At 38.5% G+C, this 22,797-nt stretch overlaps 1 protein-coding gene across 1 annotated transcript in view; it reads left to right on the forward strand.

Annotated features, from left to right (window-relative positions):
* Nucleotides 1–16,009: 16,009 nt before the first annotated feature.
* LOC309817782 (RAD52 motif-containing protein 1-like) overlaps nucleotides 16,010–22,797 on the forward strand; it is a gene marked incomplete at both ends in the record, with an annotated part of 54,244 nt that continues 47,456 nt past the window's right edge. Inside the window, 2 exons of the mRNA XM_082682086.1 lie at nucleotides 16,010–16,096; nucleotides 16,479–16,563. Of these exons, the coding sequence (XP_082538212.1) occupies nucleotides 16,010–16,096; nucleotides 16,479–16,563 (172 nt within the window). The remainder of the gene's footprint in view (nucleotides 16,097–16,478; nucleotides 16,564–22,797) is intronic.

The raw sequence follows: 22,797 nt of genomic DNA on the forward strand, positions 1-22,797 counted from the left end.
ACAAATGAGTGTCTTCACCACGCCATCACTCATTGGTCACTGCTCTAGCCTCATCTTCTTCAGCCTCCAACAGCATCTGCCACAATTGCGATCCCTCTCTTGTCACCTAGATGTCCTCCTCTCTGGATATTAAAAATTATTTCCCTATGTAACTACAATACAGTTAACACACAGTATTGAAGAAATTAAATTCCTGCACAATAATATTACCTAATAAAGAGTTGCTGTTCAATTTTCCCCAAGTGTCTCTCTCATATATCATGTCTTTTAACAGCTTTTTGAGGTATAATTGACATACAGTAATCTGTGTTCACACACACACATACATACACACCATGAAGACATCACCAAAATCAAAATGTCCATCACCTCAGAAAGTTTCTTAACGTTTCTTCGTAATTATTGCTTCCCATCGTTCCTTGCCCTTTCCAATCGCCATGCAACCATTGATGTGCTTTCTGTTTTAATTTTCTAGAATTTTATGTAAATGAAATCATGCAGTGTATACTTTTTTCTAACTGGCTTCTAAGCTCAGCATGATTATTTTAATCTTCATCCATATTTTTGTATTTATCAGTAATTCATTTCTGTTTGTTGTTGAATATTATTCCATTATACGGATGTATCCCAATTTATCTATTCACCATTGATGGACATGTGAATTGTTTCAGTCTTTGTCTATTACAGATAAAGTTGCTATGAATATTTGTGTACAAGTCTTTGTATGGATGTATACTTCCATTTCTCTTGGGTAAATACCTGCAAGTAGATTGGCTGGATCACTGGTAAGTGTATGTTTAAGTTTTTAAAAAATACCTATTTTCCTTAGTGGTTTGATCATTTTACATCTCTTACCAGCAGTGTATGAGAGTTGCATCTTCTTCACGTTGCGGCCAACACTTGCTATGCTCAATATTTTTAATTTTAGATAGTTTAATAGGTTTGTAATTTTTTCTCACTCTAGAATCCCTAATGATTAATCTTGTCAAACATCTTTTCATATGCTTATTTTCCATATGTATATCTTTGAATCTTATCTATATTTTTCTGGAGTTTTGAGAGTTCTTTATTTATATTCTTGAAATTAGTCCTTTATCCAATGTATAAGTTGCTAAGTATTTTCTCCCATTCTGGGACTCATCTTTTCATTCTCTCCGTAGTGTCTTTTGCAGGGTAGAAATTCTTAATTTTGATGGTGGCTAATTTATCTATTTTTTTCTTTTATGGATTATGCTTTTGGTGTTGTATCTAAGAAATCATGCGTAAGTCAAGGTCATAAAATTTTTCACTTGTTTTGCTCTAGAAGTTTTATGTTTTACATTTAGATCTTTGAACCAATTTCAGTTCATTTCTGTATATGGTTTGGATGGAAGTTTTTTTTTGTTTTTTTTGTTTTTGGTTTTTTTTTTTTGTTTTTTTTTGCACCTGGCTATTCAATTGTTCCAGCATCATTTGCTGAAAAGACTATCGTTTCTCCTCTGAAATGCCTTTGAACGTGAAAGTCAGTTGTCCACGTCTCTGTACTTCTGAACTTTCTATTCTGTTCTTTTGATTTTTTGTGTATCTTTACGCTACTATCACAATGTCTTGAAACTGTAGCTTCATGAGCCTTGAAATCAGTTACTGTTAGTTCTTCAACTTTGTTCTTTTTCAATGTTGTTTTAGTTATTCTAAATTTTATTTCCATATAAAATTTAGAATTAGCTTGTCTATTTCTATAGAAAAGCCTACTGGGATTTTGATCTATAAATCAATTTGGGGAGAATTGATATCTTATCAATATTGAATCTTCTGATGCATGAATACATTATATCTCTCCATTTATTTAGGTCTTCCTTAATTTCCCCCAGCAATATTTTACAGTTTTCACTGTGCAAGTCTTTTACATATTTTATCAGATTTATTCTAAGTATTTTATATGTTTGATTCTATTATAAGTAGTATTTTAAAACTTTGATCTCTGTTTGTTGAGATAACTTAATCTTTTTGAATGTTGATCTTGTACCCTGCAAACTTGATAAACTCATTTATTAGTTCCAGTAGCAATTTTGTAGATTCTATCAGGTTTTCTACATAATCATGTTATCTGCAAATAAAGATCATTTTACTTCTTCCTTTCCATTCTGAATATCTCTTTTTTTTGTTTCCCTGTTGCACTGGCTAGAACCTTCAGTGCAATGTCAAATAGAAGTAATGAGAGCAGACATCCTTGCTTTTGTCGTGATTCTGGAGAGAAAGTACTTTGTCCTTCAGCATTAAATATGATGTTAAGTTTTTTGTAGAAGTCATTTATCAAGTTGAGGAAGTCTCCTTCCATTCCTAGTGTACTGAGGGCTGTTATTTTCCTTAATCAGGAATGAATGTTAGATTATTTCATTCTTTTCCTGCATCTATTACAATGATTATGTGATTTTTCCCTTCTTTTCTTTTCTTAATTTGTTTATTTATTTTTGGCTGCTTTGGGTCTTCATTGCTGCACACAGGCTTTCTCTAGTTGTGGCGAGCAGGGACTAAACTTCGTTGCAGTATGCAGGCTTCTCATTGCAGTGGCTTCTCTTGTTGCAGGACATAGTCTCTTGGTGAATGGGCTTCACTAGTTGTGGCACATGGGCTCAGTAGTTGTGGCTCACAGGCTCTAGAGCGCAGGTTCATTAGTTGTGGTGCACGGGCTTAGTTGCTCCGTGGCATGCGGGATCTTCCCGGACCAGGGCTGAAACCCATGTCCCCTGCACTGGCAGGTGGATTCTTAACCACTGCCCCACTAGAGAAGTCCTGATTTTTCTTTTTTAGTGTACTAAGTTGGGTAAATTGATTTTCAAATATTAAACCAACCTTTCATTCTTGAGATAAACCCAGTTGGTCATGATGTATCATCTTTTTATACAATACTGGATTTGATATGTTAAAATTTTGTTAAAACTGTTTGCCTCTGTGTTCATGAGAGATATTGGTCTATAGTTTTCTTGTAATGTTATTGTCTATTTTTGATACGGTGAAAGTTGGCCTTATAAATAAGTTGGGAAATATTCCCTTCTCTTCAACCTTCTGGTAGAGTTTGTGTAGAATTGACATTATTTTATTCCTTAAATGTTCAGTAGAATTTATCAGTTAAGCCACCTGGATTTGAAGCTTTCTTTGTTGGAAGGTTTTAAACTGCACATCCAATTTCTTTAATAACTGTATTCTTCTTTTTTTGCGGACCTCTCACTGTTGTGGCCTCTCCCGTTGCAGAGCACAGTCTCCGGACGTGCAGGCTCATCGGCCATGGCTCACGGGCCTAGCCACTGTGCGGCATGTGGGATCTTCACAGACCGGAGCACGAACCCATGTACCCTGCGTCGGCAGGTGGACTCTCAAACACTGTGCCACCAGGGAAGCCCTAATATTTATATTCTTGAATAAACTTTAGTAGTGCTTGTCTTTCAAGGAATTTGTCCATTTCATTTTGAATTTATTGGTTTATTCTATATATTCTCTTATTATCCTTTTAATATCTATAGTATTTTTCTGTTTTCCATTTTATTTCTACTTTGATCTTTATTGTGTTCTTTCTTCTTTTACTCTGTGATTAATTTGCTCTCGTTTTCCCAGATTAAGGTGGAAGTTGAGGAAGCTGAGTACAGATTTAGCAATATCCCACATGTTGACATATTATGTTTTCAGGTTCAGTGAGTTCAAAATAGTTTCTGATTTCCCTTTTGATTTCTTCTTTGACCACAAAGTTACTCAGAAGAGTGTTGTTTAGTTTCCAAATATTTGGAGCTTTTTCAGATTTGTTAATTTCTAATTTATTTCCATTGTGTTCAGAGACATATATTGAATGACTAAAATCCTTTAAAAATTTTTTAAGTATCTTTTTAAATTTATTATTTTGCTGCATTGGGTCTTTGTTGCTTCGCCTGGGCTTTCCCTAGTTGCAGCAAGCAGGGGCTGCTCTTCGTTGCAGTGCATTGGCTTCTCATTGGATAACTTCTTTTGTTGCAGAGCACAGTCTCCAGGTGCGTGGGCTTCAGTAGTTGTGGCACACAGGCTTTAGAGTGCAGGCTCAGTAGTTGTGGCATACGGACTCAGTTGCTCCACGGCATGTGGGATCTTCCCGGACCAAGGATCAAACCTGTGTCCCCTGCATTGGCAGGCAGATTCTTAACCATTGAACCACCAGGGAAGTTCCTATTCCTGTATTCTTAATCTTCTGTGTAGATCCATATTCCAATCTGGTGTCATTTTCCTTCTGCTTAAAAATACTTATTTTAAAATTTCTTATAGTGAAATTCTACTAGTAATGAATCTTTCAGCTGTTGTATGTTTGAGATAGTCTTTATTTTGCTTTTGTTTTGACAGATCTGGGTATAGAATTCTAGCTTGATAGAATTCAATTCACTACTTTAAAGATGTTATTCCACTGAGATCTCATTTACATTGTTTCCAACAAAAATTCTGCTGTCTTTGTTTTCTTTCTTCCTCTGCATGTATTGTGTAGTTTTTTCCTCTGGCTGCTTTTAAATTTTTCTCTTTATTGCTGGTTTTGAGCAATTTGATTATTTTTTGTGCCTTTGTGTAGTTTTGTCCATGTTTCTTATGCTTAAAGTTCATTGATCTTCTTGACTTTGAGGCTTTATAGTGTTTACCAATTTGGAAAAATTTTGGCTATTATTTTTTCAAATTTTTGCATTTCTCCTCTCCTTCATGGACTCTAAGTACACATGTATTAGGCCACTTGAAGTTGTTCCACAGCTCACTGATGCTTTATTCAGTTTTGTTGTTGTTGAGTTTTGTTACTCTTTTTGTTTCATTTTGGATAGTTTCTATTACTATGCCTTAATGTTCAGTGACACTTTCTTCTGCAGTGTCTAATCAGCCATCAACCTCGTTCAATATATTTTTAATTTAGACATTGTTTTTAATCGCTAGAAGCTCAATTTTGGTATCTTTTACCTTTTCCATGCCTGTACTTATTTAACATTTTCAGTTTTTAGTCTACGTTTTTTAACATATGAAATACAGTTATAATAACTTTACTTCAGGTATAATAACATTTTAAATGTTCTTTTCTGCCAATTCTAACATCTGTATAGATTATGGGTTAGTTTTGATTGATTGCATTTTCTCCTCACTATGGGGCATATTTTCCTACTTCTTTGCATGGTTGGCAATTTTTCATATGATCCCGGATATTGTGAGTTTTAGTTTATTGTGTGCTATATATATTTATATTCCTGTAAAATGCTTGGGATTTGTTTTAGGTGAAATTAAGTTACTCAAAACAATTTTATTCTTTTAGGTCTACCTTTTAAGATTCGTTGGGTAGGAGTCCAAGTAGCCTTCAGTCTGGAGCTCATTATTTGCAACTACTGAGACAAGTCCTTTCTGAGTATCATGAGGTTTTCCAGTCTGACTTGTAAGAACAGGTACTATTCCTACAACCCTGTGTGATATCCAGTTATTCTTATTATTAATCCTTTCATGTGGTTCTTTTCCTGGCATCAAGTAATTCCTCACACAAATGTACTGACAAATACTTTGTTGAATTCTCAAGAGATCCCTCTGCATATCTCCAGAGTTCTTTGTCTGTGCACTTCTTTTGTCTCTGATACTCTGCTTTTTGAACTCTAGTTACCTTGGTTTTCCCAGAATCTCAGCTCCATTTCCTCAGTCAGGGAGTCCACCCGTCTCTGCCTGGACTTCTCTTCCCTGTACTGTGACCTGGAAACTCTCTCAGAGAAGTAAATTAGGGCAATTATAGGGATCATTTCATTTATTTCCCATCTCCTGGGGATTACTGAACTTTATTGCCTGAGGTCCAGTTTCTTGAAAAGTGTTTTTTCATATGTTCTGTCTTATTTTTTCATTGCTTCAGGTGCAAGGTTAAATTGGTCCTTGTTACTTCTTCTTGGCCAGAATCCAATAACATTCTTTAAGTGTGTTTTGCTTTGATACAGGATCCAAATAAGATTAGGCATTGCATGTCTTGTCTTTGTTTCCTTTAATCTACAATATTTCCCTTCTATTTTTGTTCTTGGTCTTTTATGACATTGGCATTCTTGAAGAGTCTAAGCCAGTTGTCTTGTAAATTGCCCCACAGTCTGGATTTGTCCGTTTCCTCATTAAATTCAAAGTAAACTTTTGGGGGAAAAATACTATATAGGTGATGTAGTCTTCATACTTCATCACTTCAGGTGGCCCAGTGCTAAGTTTGATCACTTGATTAAGGTGGTATCTTCCATATCTCTCCATTGTAAAGTTATTGTTCCCCTTGGTAATTGAAAAATAATATGTGGCGTGATACTTTGGGGTCACTGCAGATCCTACTTTCAAACAACTCTTCACCCAGCTGTGCATCAGTCATAATCCTTGTCTGAATCTATTATTACATTGTTAGATGCAAAATGACACTTTCAAATTCTATCATTCCTTTTGCATTTATTAGCTGACATTATTTTATAAAGAAGAGCACCCCCCACTTTCATTTTGAGTATGATTATGAACTCATGTGCTTTTTTTAAATTAACTATATTATACCTTATTATAATAATAATGTTATTCTTTGGAATGTTCCTTTTGTCCCGATTTGGCCGAAGTGACCTCTGTTATTGTTTAACCACACGATGCTGTTTTATTACTAGAATAATTTCTAATATATTACTAGTCACAAATAGGAACTGAGAAAGGGATTCCAAAAGGAACAGTCTTATTCAGACTCTTCTTAGAAGTCTGCCTTCTTCCTGTGTACTCTCAACCCAAAGTGAGGCTTTCAGGTTGGAAGGAAATACTTTGGATTTAAACTACAGATCAGTGTCACCCAATTCTAATCCCTATTCCCTTTTTTCTAGGCATACTATATGTACTACCATCTTAGTCCTTCTGTTGGGCACCTCTCTCCTCCTCTATATTTATTTACAACAGTCAAGAGCAGCAATTGGCCAACCGGCCCCTATCCAGTTCTCCAGTCCATATGCCCCAAGAACTCCTTTTTGCACTGGTCTGTGGTCTTGGCCTACCTCTTCTACCTACCCAAGTAACTCTTTTACCACGAATTTAATTACCTGTGTTTCCATTTATAGGTTCTTACCTAGCCGTATGGCCTGCTGCCTCTACTAATTTAAAAATATTATTGAGGTTGTCTGAAAGACAGTCAAGCTGCGTTGTGATAGTGGATGCCTGACAGACGTCACACGTTGTGGTGAGTCTCCATTGCGGGATAATAAATTTTTAATTTAATATTTTAATTTTTAATCAATGATGATAAATTTTAAAATTCATGATGTAATTGCATTATTTTAATTCATACATTCAGAGTTCCAGCTCCCTAAGTTTCTAAGAACTACCCCCTTGCTAAAAATCAGATTCTTGTTTACATTATTAAGCTAATAATAGCTCAGTTACATTGTTAGCTTAATAATGTAACTGACCGCATACATAAAGGAACAAGAGAAACGAATGGATGGGGGAAGGGTGTTGTAGTTTCTTAGGACAGGGCCGAAAGTAAGCTCATCACACGAGATGAATTGTGCCAAAGCACAGCAGGAGAGGGCTGCTGCTCGCTCAGGCAAAACAGCGCCGTCTGTCTTGCTGTGGTAACTTTTATTAAAGCATTATCTAGATTTACACTTTAAGACTTGTTTTCTTAACATTTCAGAAGTGCCAAAGCAGCAACCTATGTTTTTATTAATTATACAAGCAATAATTGGCTTTCGTGAGCACCTGCCATGCTTCGTCCTTGAGCGCAAGAACAGCACAAAGTTCCCACCATTATTTTGATTATACTGAAGTAGTACAAGGACATTTCCTTGCGTTCCCACCACTGATTATACTGAGGACATCTCATGGATCAGTGCCCAAAGCACTCAATGCTTCTTTTGCAGGCACCCGGTTTGCCGGGGGGGGGGCGCTCGAAGCATTCAGAACTGTTCACAACTCTGGCTTATTTGCATGCCCCCTGTTTTCCGGGGGGGGGGGGTTCAAAGCAATCAGGATTGTTTGCAGTTCTGGCTTATTCGCCAGCCCTCAGTTTGCTTGGGGGGTGGGGCTCATGGGTCACGTCTCCTTTCCATGTCCTCAGTTATCCCGCTACATTTCCCCCTTTTTGTTTTATAGTTTTTGTAGCATCAAGGAGAACACGGCAGCATTACTCTCGGTACTAAACTACATGGAATTATTTGCAGCTTGTGCAGTATCAAGGAAAACACAGCAGCTTGTTGCGATGTTGCATGGCGGGTAGCTTTCACTCGTCGTCGAACTACAATTAAACATATAATTATTATTATAATGAGCATTAGCAATCCTGCAGTAGAAGCTGTCATGGCTATAATACCCATGAGAGCGGCAATCAACATTCCTACAAATCTTTTACTTCTTTTTAATGCATCAACTAAATATTGCAAAACAGCCATAGGAAGAGATTTTTACCATTCCCTTCCAAGACTGACAGGAAGCCAAAGACCTGTCCGAGCTCCTAAGATATACAAACTTTCAGTAGATATGTTAAAAGATATACTAGAGTTAATACAGGTATACAGAGAGCAATTTTTACACATTATAATACCTTGAGTCTCATTCCATACAGCTGGTCCCTTTAACAATATATAAGGTAATTTCACACAACTACGAGTATACCGAGTAACATCTTTATGAAAAATCAAACTATGATTTTCAGATTTATTAACCATATGTCCTACCCAGGCATTAATCTTTCTCAGAGCTGCCATAAGCTTCCACAAGTTCTTTTGGATAGGATATCCATTTAAATGAGGACCAGGAGGAGAAAACCCTCCAGCATGTCATACTATGGTATCATTAATAGTATCGCTATAAATAGTGTTATCTTCTTTATGCCAGTATAAATCCTTCAAACCCTTTTTTCCTTGGGCGGAGCCAAAAGGGCTCCAATCAGTGACGCTTCCCCAAGAAGTATTAACAAGAACCCGAGCCATTTCTCCTCGGCATTGAGTCCAATGGACCCAATCCGATAATCGATCCACAAGAGGCACCTGGCATGGAGGCAAGTAAGATGTGGAAACATTTTCATTAAGAGTGAAATTAAAATTTTAAAACTATAAGCACTCAAAAGATATAACCCATGATATCTGCTTTCATTTTTGACAACACTTAACCATGCCTGATGATTCATTTTGAGACAATGATCTCCCTTTCCCATACAAATAGGAGGTCCATTAACACCCACAGTGTAATTTTCTATTATCCTTCCTTCTTCTTCTGGCTTCAAAGGGCCTCTATCATCAAAAGGACCAGGCAACCATCCAGACTCATTTACATACACAAGAATTAGGGCATCCCACCAGGTAACCCCCATATTAAGAGGAGGGTTAGGTATATAAGTCCAATAAGTGTAGTTAGTACAATTTATCTCATTGGCTGATATGCTTATTACCTGTGCAGACAACATTGCCAATATAGCTACAAAAAGATTGGTGCTAGTGAGGGGTTTACCCTGTGAAATGACAAGATTTTCAGCAGTGTCTGCAAACTTTTTCACTTACCCCCAAGTCAATGGAGACGCCCTCTTTGTTTGATCCAACGGCACACGGAATGCTCTCTTGCTCACATCCATCTCCGCACATCCCTTCGTCATTCCCATCACATCAAGGCTACGCTTAGTTGCCATCCCGAAGCTTTATCTTCTTAGCTGGCACCCAATAGGATTCAGCTCCTTTAGAAACAAAAGCATATCCTCGGCCCCAACGAAGAACCTCGCCAGGTTCCCAAGTGTTAGTATTTTCATTTAATATAAAAACAGGCTGTCTAAGTTCTTGTGTACTTGTTTTTGTCCAATGTCTGTCAGCTGCACTAACATCATCTTCTCCATGATTTAAAAAATTAAGAGTAAATAAAGCAAGTCTTTGTACCTCATCTCCCCCTTTTTGTTTTATAAGCATTTTTTTTCAAAGTGTGGTTTTGTCGTTCAATAACCGTTTGTCCCGTACTGTTTCCTGGGATACCTGTAACATGTTGTATATTATGTGTGGCAAAAATGTCTGACATTTTTGAGAATGATATGCAGAAGCATTATCAGTTTTTATGCTGTCGGGAATTCCCATAACAGCAAAAGCTTCTAATAAATGAGTTATTACAGCATCAGCTTTCAGAAGATAATGGAGTTGCCCATGAGAAATGAGAGTAGGTATCTACAGAATTATGAATATATTTTAACTTTCTAAAACCACGATATTGAGTTACATCCATTTGTCAGATAGTATTAGCAGATAAGCCTTTAGGGTTAACTCCAATATTCAAATAAGGTTGATTAATAGCAGCACATTGCAGGCATGTACGGAGAATAGTTTTTGTTTGTTTCCATGTAAGATTAAATTTATTTTTTAATCCTCTGGCATTAGTATGTTATCTATGATGTTCTGCTGTAGCTAATTGTATAGTACTCACTAAAGTATCAATAAAATCATTTCCATCTACCAGTGGACCGGGTAAATGAGTATGAGCACGAATATGAGTAATATAAAGTGGTGTAGTACGTAGTCTAATTATATGTTGTATTTGCAAAAATAAAGAATGCAGTTCTGATCCATTATCTGGGATAAAAGCTGTTTTAATACTTTTAACTGTAAATTTCATATATTGAGAATCTGTAATTATATTAAGAGCAATTGGATAATCTTGTAACAATAGTATTATAGCAAATAGTTCTGTTTTTTGAATTGAAACATATGGAGATTGTAACACCTTATGATCATGACTGTTAGCATATCCTGTTTTTCCCGTTTTATTGGCATCAGTAAAAAAAGTTGGTCCTATAACAGGATCTAATTGAACTATGTTTTTCAAAATCCAATTAGTCTTTTTCAAAAACTGTAAACGTTTATCAGAAGGATAATGATTATGTATTTTACCTATATAATGAGCACAGGCAATTTGTCAGTTATCCTCTAGTTGAAAGAGTTTGTATTTTTTTGTTTGAAAAAGGGACTATAAGTTTATGTGGGTCCTGACCACATAGTTGCCTTAATCGTAACCTACCTTTAATAATAATATCAGCTATTTTTGTACATAAGATTGCAATTTCTTTTGAGCTTTATGAGCTAAAAATATCCATTTTATGAGATTATCTTGTTGTTGTAGTAAACCAGTAGGAGAATGAGGAGTATGAAATACAATAAGTCGTAAATGATCCAGAGACTCAATCTGATCCAATTGTGCATCATGTATATGTTTTTCTGTCCATTTAAGTTCTTGTTCAGCCTGGGGAGAAAGTTTACGGTAACTATTTAATGTTGGATCGCCCTCTAAGGTGTGAAATAAATTTTGTAACTTATAAGTAGGAATTCCTACTAGGAATTCCTAGGACGTAACCAATTAATATCTCCTAATAATTTTTGAAAATTATTTAATGTTACAAGAGAATCTCATCTAATTTGTACTTTTTGAGGAATAATCTGAGTATTGGTTACAATTTGTCCAAGATATTGTCAGGGAGCACATTTTTGAATTTTTTCAGGAGCTATCTGTAAACCCCATTCTTTAAATTTTAACTCTGCTTGTTGTAACATCTGCTGTAATGTTTGTTGATGAGGATGAGCAAATAAAATGTCATCCATATAATGAAGAATACGTGCCTCAGGATACATGTGACGTAATTCCTCCAGAGGCTGATTAACAAAAAATTGGCATATAGTTGGACTATTTAACATCCCCTGAGGGAGAACTTTCCATTGAATTCTTTGAGCTGGATGTTCTTGATTTAAGGCTGGTACAGTAAATGCAAATCTTTCACAATCTTGAGATTGTAATGGTATAGTAAAAAAACAATCTTTTAAATCTATAATTATAAGTTCCCAATTGCGAGGGAGCATTGCAGCAGATGGAATTCTAGATTGCAATGCCCTCATAGGTTGAATAATCTCATTAATTTTTTGTAAATCTGTCAACATTCTCCATTTACCTAATTTTTTCTTAATTATAAAAACAGGTGAATTCCAAGGGCTAGTGGATATTTTAATATGTCCTGCTATTAATTGTTTTTGTATTAATTGGTGTAATGCTTGTAATTTTTCTTGAGTTAAGGGCCACTGCTCCGTCCATATAGGGTTATCTTTCAACCATTTTAATGGTAATGCAAATTTTTGAGCAGTGGCCCCTACACTAAATTTGGATATCCAAGCCCAGTATAATCTTTTCCCATTTTAGTTACATATTGGGGTTCAGTAGCATTTAATTGCGAATAATCATATTCCTTATTTGATATCATTTGCATTGTTTCAGGGGAAATTGTTGGTATGGAGACAGAGGTTCCCCATTGTTGTAGTATATCTCTTCTCTATAAATTAATTCCAATATTGGCCACATATGGTTGCAACACAGCTTTTTGTCCTTCCGGGCCTTTACATCCCAAGAATTCCTTACTGCGCCAAATCATATGCAATGTTCCTATTCCTGTAAAAGTAACTTCCACCTTTTCTAAAGGCCAATATGAAGGCCATTCAGACTGTTTTATTATAGACACATCAGCTACCGTGTCAACAAGACCCGTAAATTTTACATTATTATTAAAAGTAATCGTTAATTGAGGACGTTGGTCATTGAGAAAGGATTGCCAAAAAACATTTTTTCCCGTGCTGCCGAACCCCCCTGTACGCTTTACGGGGGCGGCTGCTTGTTTTACATATGGTAACAATAACAATTGAGCAATTCTTTGTCCCTTATTAAATTCTATAGATTTTGAAACAGAAATCATAATAGAAATTTCTCCATTATAATCCTCATCAATAACTCCAGTATGAACTGTTACACCCTGCAGAGTCAAACTACTTCGTCCTAATAATAGTCCCACCGTTCCTGCAGGTATAGGGCCATAAATTCCTGTAGCTAATTTGTGTACTCCTCCTGCTGGCGTAAGGATACAATCTCGAGGAGCAATTAAGTCAACGGCAGCATTGCCGCTGGTAGCGTGCATGAGATCAGTAACTAAGATCCGAGGTTGAGACTGTCCTGTAATGTCTGATAAAAGCTGGCATTGCTTACTGGATACTGTTGAGAGTTTACTGTCACTTTTCCCGTATTGTTGTTGTGGCCCTGGATTGGGCCTAGCTTCCCGTTTCCCGAGACATTATCTCGTGGAGGCAAAAGATTTCCTAACTTATTCCTTTTTGAACGGCACTTATTAGCCCAGTGTCGTCCTTTACCACATTGGCGACACATACCAGGTAGCTGCTCATTCTTAACCTGTTTTGATATCTGGCCTTGCCCTTTTCGACAATCTCGCATCACATGTCCATACTTTCCACAATTGTAACATTTAATACGATTATCTTTCAACCCTTCATTTATGGCAGCTGCAAGTAAATTGGCCTGATAAGTAGGAGATCCAATATCATGGCAAGCTTTTATATACTCCTCAACTGGAGCGTTTACAGCCCAGTTGTAAAGGCCGCAATGCCTTCTGGAATTCAGAATTTGTATTCTCAAAAGCCAAAGATTGTAATAATAAATCTTGCATGTCTGTTTGTGCTACAGCTCTTTGAATGGCTGCACGCAGTCTAGACAAGAAATCAGTGTAAGGCTCACCAGGCCCTTGCATTAACTTAGTAAAAGATTGTGCTGTTTTTCTAGGGGGTTCCACTCGTAACCATGCTCGTAAAGAACACATACGTATTTGAATGATTCGTAAATCATCAAATTGAGTTTGAGCTTGTAGATTACTAAATGCATCTGCTCCTATTAATTCATCTAAAAGTGGCCCTGGAGGATTGCGGACCGCATTAGTCCTTGCCATGGTTTCAGTTTCCTCTCTCCACCAAGTTTTAAACTGCATATATTGTCCAGGTTCAAGAACAGTTTTGGCAATCGCTTCCCAATCATGAGGAATTAACATGTTTTCAGTAGCATACCCAGACAAAAGTCCTTGAACATAATTAGAATGCATCCCATATGCATTAATGGCTTCTTTTAACATTTTTAAAATTTTTATATCATGATGGTTATAATCAACATTTACACATCCATTCGGAAATTGATCATTAGCAGGCATAGCTTGTCTAACAATAGGGAAAGCAAAAAATGATTTAGAATATTGCTCTTCTTGTTTATTCATCTCTTCTTCCAACAATATTCTATTAGATTCAGGTTTTAGAGGAAAGCGAAACTGACGAGAGGCTCCAACAGGATAAGCTGCTAATTCTAAAGGAGGAGCCGAAGGAATAATAGGACATGGCTCGTGATATGAAGGAGTAGTAGTATTGCTTTTATTTTCTCCCAGTTTAGTCATCAAATTTTTTAAATTTGAAGGTATGTCAGAAATCTCATTCTGTTGAGAAAGTGGCATTTCATTTTGTTTGCTAACCTGCTCCCGATCTTTATTACCATCATAAAAAGCCCCTTCATCACTGGAATCCGAAAAATTCTCTCTCGTCTCAGACACAAGGGGAGGAGAGGGCGGAGGAAGGTCCTCTATAGGAGACTCACGAAACAAAGTACGAAAAGCAGCAGAATGATGGGGAGCAGAATTCGGACGCTGAGGACGCGCCCCATTGTCACTTTTCGTTTCCGATTGTAATGGTTTCAGGGCAAGGGAAATTAATTTACAAAGAGACCAAACACGGACAGATATAGGGTCTCCATGTTGATGAGCTCTTCTTAAGGCTCGCATAACCTGTTTCCAAACTTTTAAATTTAACTGGTTGTGACCAGTAGGTTGAAACCAGTAACAATGTTTACGTACCAGTGCAAACAATTCATCAAAAGATTCCTGTTTCACTTTTACTCCTGAACTCCATAATAACTGTTTCAGGAGTTTACTATATTGGAATTCTACTGAATGGGAATTCCCCATTACAGTTACTCTACTGTTGCCGAAGGTTTCGCTTACTCTGAGTAGACCAATTTCCCCTTCGGTCCCGCGATCACGCGATTACTTACTTACCTTCAGGTCCCTGTTCGGGCGTCAAATATTGTAGTTTCTTAGGACAGGGCCGAAAGTAAGCTCATCACACGAGATGAATTGTGCCAAACAGCAGGAGAGGGCTGCTGCTCCCTCAGGCAAAACAGCGCCGTCTGTCTTGCTGTGGTAACTTTTATTAAAGCATTATCTAGATTTACACTTTAAGACTTGTTTTCTTAACATTTCAGAAGTGCCAAAGCAGCAACCTATGTTTTTATTAATTATACAAGCAATAATTGGCTTTCGTGAGCACTTGCCATGCTTCGTCCTTGAGCACAAGAACAGCACAAAGTTTCCACCATTATTTTGATTATACTGAAGTAGCACAAGGACATTTCCTTGCGTTCCCACCACTGATTATACTGAGGACATCTCATGGATCAGTGCCCAAAGCACTCAATGCTTCTTTTGCAGGCACCCGGTTTGCCGGGGGGGGGGGGGGGGCGCGCTCGAAGCATTCAGAACTGTTCACAACTCTGGCTTATTTGCATGCCCCCGGTTTGCGGCGGGGATGGGGGGGCGCTCAAAGCAATCAGGACTGTTTGCAGTTCTGGCTTATTCGCCAGCCCTCAGTTTGCTGGGGGGGGGTGGGGCTCATGGGTCACGTCTCCTTTCCATGTCCTACAGAAGGGAATTAACATTAATGGCCTCATATCCTATGATGTGCTCTCTGCAAATGAGAACTTATTGATATAGTGCATCACAGTTTGTAAACTGATTTTATATACATTAGGTCTCAAGTACCCTTTGTCTTATAGGACAGGTGTAAATATAGTTTTGTTTATTTTGTTTGTTTCTGCAATTTTATAAAGAGTACAAGTGATGCTGTTTTATGTCCTATTTGGAGCCTGAGAGTTTCGGATTCCATAACCAGAAGCTGCTACCTAGCCCTTCTAATGGAATGGAGAGCTAATTTATTCTTAGACAGTCAAGCTCTGAACTTGCTCTGAATCTCAAGCTTTTCTATTCACAAAGCACTCAGGGGCTTTGAACTATTTTTCTATATATTAGATTTATTGCCACTAAGTATTTAAAAAGCACGGGTGCGCGTGCGCAAGCGTAGTCCACTTGCTCCCCGAGCAGCGCACGTGCGGTGACGGTGGGATGGTGCAGTTGGTACCTTTTGCGGTTCCCATCGAGGGTGACAAAACCTTGCTGGTGTGGGAGCTGAGCTCTGGACCCACCCCCGAGGCTTTGCAATTGAGCCGAGCCGGAGGGGAGGGAAGGGTGGAGGAAGACACCCCGCGTGCCCCAGTAACTGGGCGCCCCGGGGTACTGCTTCAGTACCTCATCTGCCTGTGGTCTCTGCTGAGAGGAATCTTAGTCCTAGAGACGACCTGAGCAGTCAGCTCACCCCCATAGATTTTTGAGAGTTAGTCCCCAACAGAAGGAATTGCCTCCTAATACTTCTCGAAGCTTAGGATTTCAGACGGAACCTTGTTCATGAAATGAGAAGTGTTTGGAGTTACAGGCTCACCACAGTTGCCTGTGGTGAAGGGCTGGGGGAATATAAAGGAATGGGCGGTTTGGTTTCCTAGGCCTGAAATTTACTGCACTTACTTAGTGTGAGACCACCCTAAAACATTCTCTGTTTACAGTCTTCTCTCAGTTTGGCCTTCTGTATTCGGTCCGACTCTTCCCAAACGCAGCAGTGGGAGGTCCTGGGTTCTCTGCCATCATCAAGTTTTACTCAGCAAGGGATGCCCACAGAGCCCAAAAGCCATGCGACCAGAAGCAGCTTTTTCACACATCTCCAGTGAAGGTGGGTCCAAATGTGGAATTCTTCGCTCTACTGGGATGAAGTGCTGAATTTAAAACTAATAGGCCATCGGGAATTCCCTGGTGGTCCACTGGTTAGGACTCTGCACTTTCACTGCTGAGGGCCCGGGTTCAACCCCTGGTCTGGGAACTAAGATACCAGGGAAAAAACAAACAAACTGACAAACAAAAATAATGGCCAGCGTTTGTACAGCACTGTGGTGTACAGAATGCTCTCACATGCACTGCTCCACTGTTCCCCCAGTTCCCCAGTTGTTTCTTTCTTTTTTTTTAGATGAAGAAACTCGAACTCAGGATGCTTAAGTGACTTACTTAAGGTTCATGACAGTAAACGTGGAAACTAGAGGCCAAACCCAAACTTAACTGATGTTAAACCCCATGGCATTTTCTGCTGCCCCTTAATTTAAGAAATCTTCACAAGAATCTTACTTATATATACATTTATGTGGATTTTAAATATGTGAAGTTGACAAAAATTTTTCTAATTAATTAATGAATTTATTTATTTATTTTTGTCTGTGTTGGGTCTTGTTGCTGCATGCCGGCTTTCTCTATTTGCGGCGAGCGGAGTTTGTTCTTCGTTGCAGTGCATGGGCTTCTCATCGCGACGGCTTCTCTTGTTGTGGAGCACGGGTTCTAGGCACACGGGCTTCAATAGTTGTGCCTCACGGCCTCTAGAGCACAGGCCCAGTAGTTGTGGCACACGGGCTTAGTTGCTCTGCGGCATGTGAGATTTTTCCGGACAAGGATCGAACCCGTGTCCCCTGCATTGGCACCCAGACTCTTAACCAGTGTGCCAACAGCGAAGTCCCAAGCTTGACAAACTTTTGTCAGATGTAAGATAAAGGAGGCTTCATCATCATCATCACTCTCAAACTGCCTATTAAGAACTCACTTCAGATTCCAGAAAATGGGTAAATATTCTTTAGTGCATTGTAGAAACCTTATTCCATATTAACATGCCGTCCAGTTTTACCTCCCCAGAATTAACATTTCATTATGTTCAGGGCCTTTTCAATTCCTCTGAATAAGGGAGTGAGGCTTAGACTTCCCAGACCTTTCCCTTTATAATTGTGTGTCTTCTCTGATTGGCTTCTTGCTCTGGCTACTTCCTACTGACCTTGCTGCCTCTTCTCACCCATATTTCTGTACTCACTGATTTCACCTTTATTGAATCTGAGAACTCTCCTCAGATGGGACTCCAGGTACACTAACTCTCAGTTCTGTACCCTGTTTAACACCCTCTTCAATCCTGGCTGTACTCCCTGGGATTGAAATGATTTTTGTCAGACATGCTTTTATTTGCGGACCCTGCGACCATTTCACGTACCACTCAGATATGACAGATGGTCCTGGAAAGATTATGAAACAGTTACTTAGTATCAGTTGTGAGTAATGAGTACTTTTCTTATATTGCACATAAAGACCATTCCATAAGCGTAGGTTGTGAGATTTTCACAGCATATAGCCCGTCACTGATAGCGTAATGAAGAAAATGTTCTCCAAGTCACTATAGAGTTGAGAGGAAAGGGCATTCGTATTAGATTTGTATATTTAATGCAGAGCCTTAGTTTACTACCCACAATCCCGAAATTTTTCCCTACTTTACTTATGCGTTCTTTTTCAATTTTATTTATTTATTTGCTTGCACTGGATCTCAGTTGCAGCAGATAGCTCCTTAGGTGCGGCTCAAGGGCTCCCCAGTTGTGGCATGTGGGCTCCCCACTTGCAGTAGGCAGGCTCCTTTTTTTGTGGCTTGCAGGCTCCTGAAATTTGGTGTGCAAACTCTTCGTTGCAGCATACATGTGAGACCTGGTTCACGGACCAGGGATCGAACCCAGGCCCCCTGCATTGGGAGCATGGAGTCTTAACCACTGCACCAGCACGGAAGTTCCAATTATGTGTTCTTTTATTCATTGGCAGGTATACATACTTCTTATCTTACTTCCCCTGTGTTTTTTATAAATACAGAAAAGTGAATAACATCTTAAAATAAAACCAAGGAAAGGCCTAATGTATCTGAGCTTTTCTTAGTAGCATGAAGGGAAAGGTTTGCCAGCAAGACCTGTGGCAAGGTTATCCCAGATGTCAGCTGTCTCTACTACCCAGGAGCTCAAGCCCTTCTGAAGCTTCCTAATTGTCCACGACAGCTCCATTATGACTCACCGTACAGGGCCTAGCATCCCATGCGACACTCAATATTTAAAAATTAATCTTCATTTCTCCTTCCCAGCAGGCAGCTTCAGTTGGAGAAAGTAACTTCATTTTCTTATGTACTCATTCATTCACTCAGTCAACAGACCATCACTCCTCTATTATATGCCAATATGTATTCTTCTTTCTGGTAAGAAGGAAAGAATAATATGTGGTTCCTTCAAGCACTGAGGAGCTCATAAACTAGTGACAGAGGAAGATGCACAAACAAATCAACAAAGAATTAACAATGCTTTGATTTTATTTGTATTATTTGAATTTTTATGACTAAATTTATATACTACACCCTGTTCAAATGGAAATAGACATTTCAGAAAGAAGTAGTGATGTATAAAATCCACAGTAATATGTAAGTTATTTAGAGAGTTAAGACTGGAAATATTTGCACTCTCAAAGAAGCTTGTTAATGCTGATGAATCTCTAATTCTTTTTGATGCTTCATTTACATTTATAGAGGTATACATATTCCCTCTTCTAACAGGGGTTAGTAACTTGGGGAGGGGGTGCTACAGATTCAGGTCCTAATTCAGTGGCAGGTCCATCTTGTCTCCTCTTCAGGTCATATTCTCAAGCAGGAGCTACAGGATGAGGTGAGTAAAACAGTCCATACCTTTGCTTACCCCCAGGCCCATAATAGGCTTCTGCTGGGCTTCCTTGGATGCCTTCATCATCACTTTCACCACCGGATGTCAGGGAACCTTCTGTTAATCAGGGGCACTGGAAATGATGCAGAAAAGTACTGACTTAAAAATAATAAATAACATTTATTTAGGACTCACTGTGAACTCATTGCTTAAAATGTCCTACTTAATCTTCACAAACACTCTATGAAATTGGAATTAATAAATCTCAGGTATATCCAAAATAAATCTCTATGTAGGGTTGTGATAGTTTTAAGTCTTTTATGTCTTTAGGTTCGTCTTGGCACCAGACATAAGGTGGTTCATCATAATACGCTTGCCGTAAACAGCTCCAGATGCCAAGAATTGGCAAATTACATTTTTGTTTTCCATGAGTGGTCAAAAAGGATCATTAAGGTAAACTCTGTAGACTTTCTTTGACTAAGCAGACTCTTTTCAACATCGAACTCCTAGACTTTACAGAGAAGAATAGAACATGGCTATGGGGAGGAGATGTGAGAGACTTCCACATGGAAGTATCTGAGCATTGGCCTTCCACCTAGAATTAGTGATAATCTCAATGACTTGGATGGTGGTGTCCATAACTTTCTCCAGTATTTCTATGGTATATCATAAAAAATAGTTGTCCATATCTAGTCATTCCTTTGCAAGTCTCAGTTGATTTTGAAGGGATAGCATACCTAAACTATTACCTGGGATTGCTGCAGTTTAGTTTTTATTTCTAACAACAGAATATGTTGAAGTCTATTCTTTAATTCAAAATCCTAACAGCTTCGGGATCTTTCTAACCTTGAAGAAAGGGAAAATGAAGATATTGTGACACCACTTCAGAAGCAAAGTCTGAAGGTCTTCTGTGCTTTAGAGGTGGTGTTGCCCTCCCACGAGTGCTGGAGTCCTGGAGTTCGCATGGCTGAGGAACCTTTGGATAAGTTGGTAGAAGGTCTGTTTTCCAGTATGTGTGTGTGGGGGAAGGTGAGGGAGTGGGATTTCTCTTTTTTCCTTTCTTTCTGAAACTCAACTTTTCAGATACATCATCACCTTTTCTAAGCAACTAAAGCCCTGGGCAGAACTTTTCTGCCCGACAATATAGGTTTTTATCTTAGGCAATACCTGACAGCACCTTAAACTTTAGAATTTTAGAACTCACTGCCTGCCAAGAAGCTTAGGAGGGGGGAAAATTAGTTATTATTATTATTTGTTTGGTTAATAATTTGTTTTGTGCTAAAATAATTCTTCAAATACACATGTAATCTGGCCTTCAGTTATCTCAACAAAATCATTGTCTGAAGATTGAAATAAACTCATGTGTAAATGTTCAGTCCTTTGCCTCCTATAAAATGGCCTGAGCGGAAAAAGTAAATGTAGATCCCTAGAAAGGGGATTCCAATTGCTACTGAGTTTTTTCCTAGAATCCATGACACTTGGGCTTACGGTTTTAAGTCAGAGGCAGGGCTGTTATCGAATGGGGTGGAGGAGGCTCCACCATTCACGTGAGTGGGTGATGGTTGAGGAGAGGCCAGATCATCTGCACTACAACCAAATCTATCTCACTGTATGAGTCCAGCCCTTTACGCAGAGGAGAGCAGTGTCTGTAGCAGTGCAGCCTAAGCTTGTCCATTTGAAATCTGTAATATGAGATTTCTGCCACGATTTTAGTTTGCATTTCCCGTCTAGTATTTTAGGAACTTCCAGAATAGATCTGAGCTGTAAAAATATGCCATGCCAGGGTATACCTGCAACGGAGACATTCACCCGTAGCCCAGTGTTGTGCCTGCCCTTAATCACTAAGGTAATGATCTAAGAATCACAGATGCATTTTTAGTTTTAAACATATAATCTAGAAATCAGTTATTCATATAGGCGTTTTAAATTCATCTGTTTTGGTTGGATTTAGGGTCATTATTGTTCTTTATGAAAAGGAAGATAACCCAGAAGCTTGCTATTCAGAAAGCTATGACAGTTGCATTTCAGAGATTACTGATTGTGCTTTTAGGTAAGACTTTTTTGATTGTCGTTGAAGTGCTTCAGTTTCAGTGAGCAAATAAACTTATCTGAAAAGTTAATTCGATGAATATAATGGTTATCTAAAACATTACATATTCTTTCATTCCCCATATGCTTTCACAGCAACAGTCTTAAATTTGTTCTTCGTGGCATTTATGAGAAGAACGACAGCAAATATTATTGTCCCCAGTGTTTAGATGTAGAATGACTTGCCTCAGTTCATACAGAAAGTGTTTGATCCAATTCTTCCTCAATTGCTTGCTTATCATACAGAGTAGTGTAGTGATTATAAGCCTTGGACACCTGTGTTTGAGTCCTAACATTGTCTCTTAGATTTTGTTGTTGTTGTTGTTGTCCCTATTGTAGGTTTTTCTAGCCAGAGATATTTGAAGATATTTAATATCTCTAAGCTGCAATTTCTTTATCTGCATATAGGGTTAGTAATTCAGCTTACCACCAAATGGGGGATATTGTAAGAGTAAATGAGATGATGAATGTAAAAAGCTTAGAACTATGCCTGAAACATAGTAAGCAGACAAAGTATGTTGACTATTATTATTACCGTTGTTTTCTTGTTGAAGTGTTTATTAGGCTATCTTTTTGGAATCAGTTGAATTTCAGTTTTCATTTCTAATGTATTGGGTGAATGTGATTCTTATATAATAATCGGCTATGTTTTTGCGAGCCTTGAAACTGGTCATGCTATTGAATAGCGTTGATTGTGTTCCCTATCGAGTTATACAGCGGTGAGAATGTCACAGGCTGTGCCCAAAGGAAACTTTATGATTAGTAGATTCCCGGAACTGAATTGCTCCCCTGCTTCACAGCCCTGCAGGCTTAGAGACTGAGAAATCCTAGCTAAGTTGTCAGAGACCTTATTGGCTTGTAAGAGTTGACCCTTGATTGGTCTTGGCCTTCCAGCCTGGGCAGTCCTTCCAGTGAAGTTTGACTTCTCTGGTCGTCAGGCAGAATCTCCATCAGCTGTCAACTCTGGGTAACAACCTTTAAGAACCAAACTAAATTCCTGGGTTGTTTGTGCCTAATATGCCAAGGTACTCCTTATATGTACCCAAAACTCCTTAAACCAAAAAGCCTGGTGGCTCTAGCTTGCCTTGAGGAAAGCTGTATTGTCCAAAGGGTACATGGGCCAGTTTCTACCAGTAGAGTGTTCAAATGCTCCCTCTCTCTGTCTCTGTCTCCAAAGCTTTGTTCATTGTATCTGGTAGAATTTTGGTCCCAAGGAGTAGGCACTTG

Source organism: Grampus griseus, assembly GCF_964374135.1.
Source record: "Grampus griseus genome assembly, contig: HAP1_SCAFFOLD_184, whole genome shotgun sequence".
Taxonomy (NCBI): Eukaryota; Metazoa; Chordata; class Mammalia; order Artiodactyla; family Delphinidae; genus Grampus; species Grampus griseus.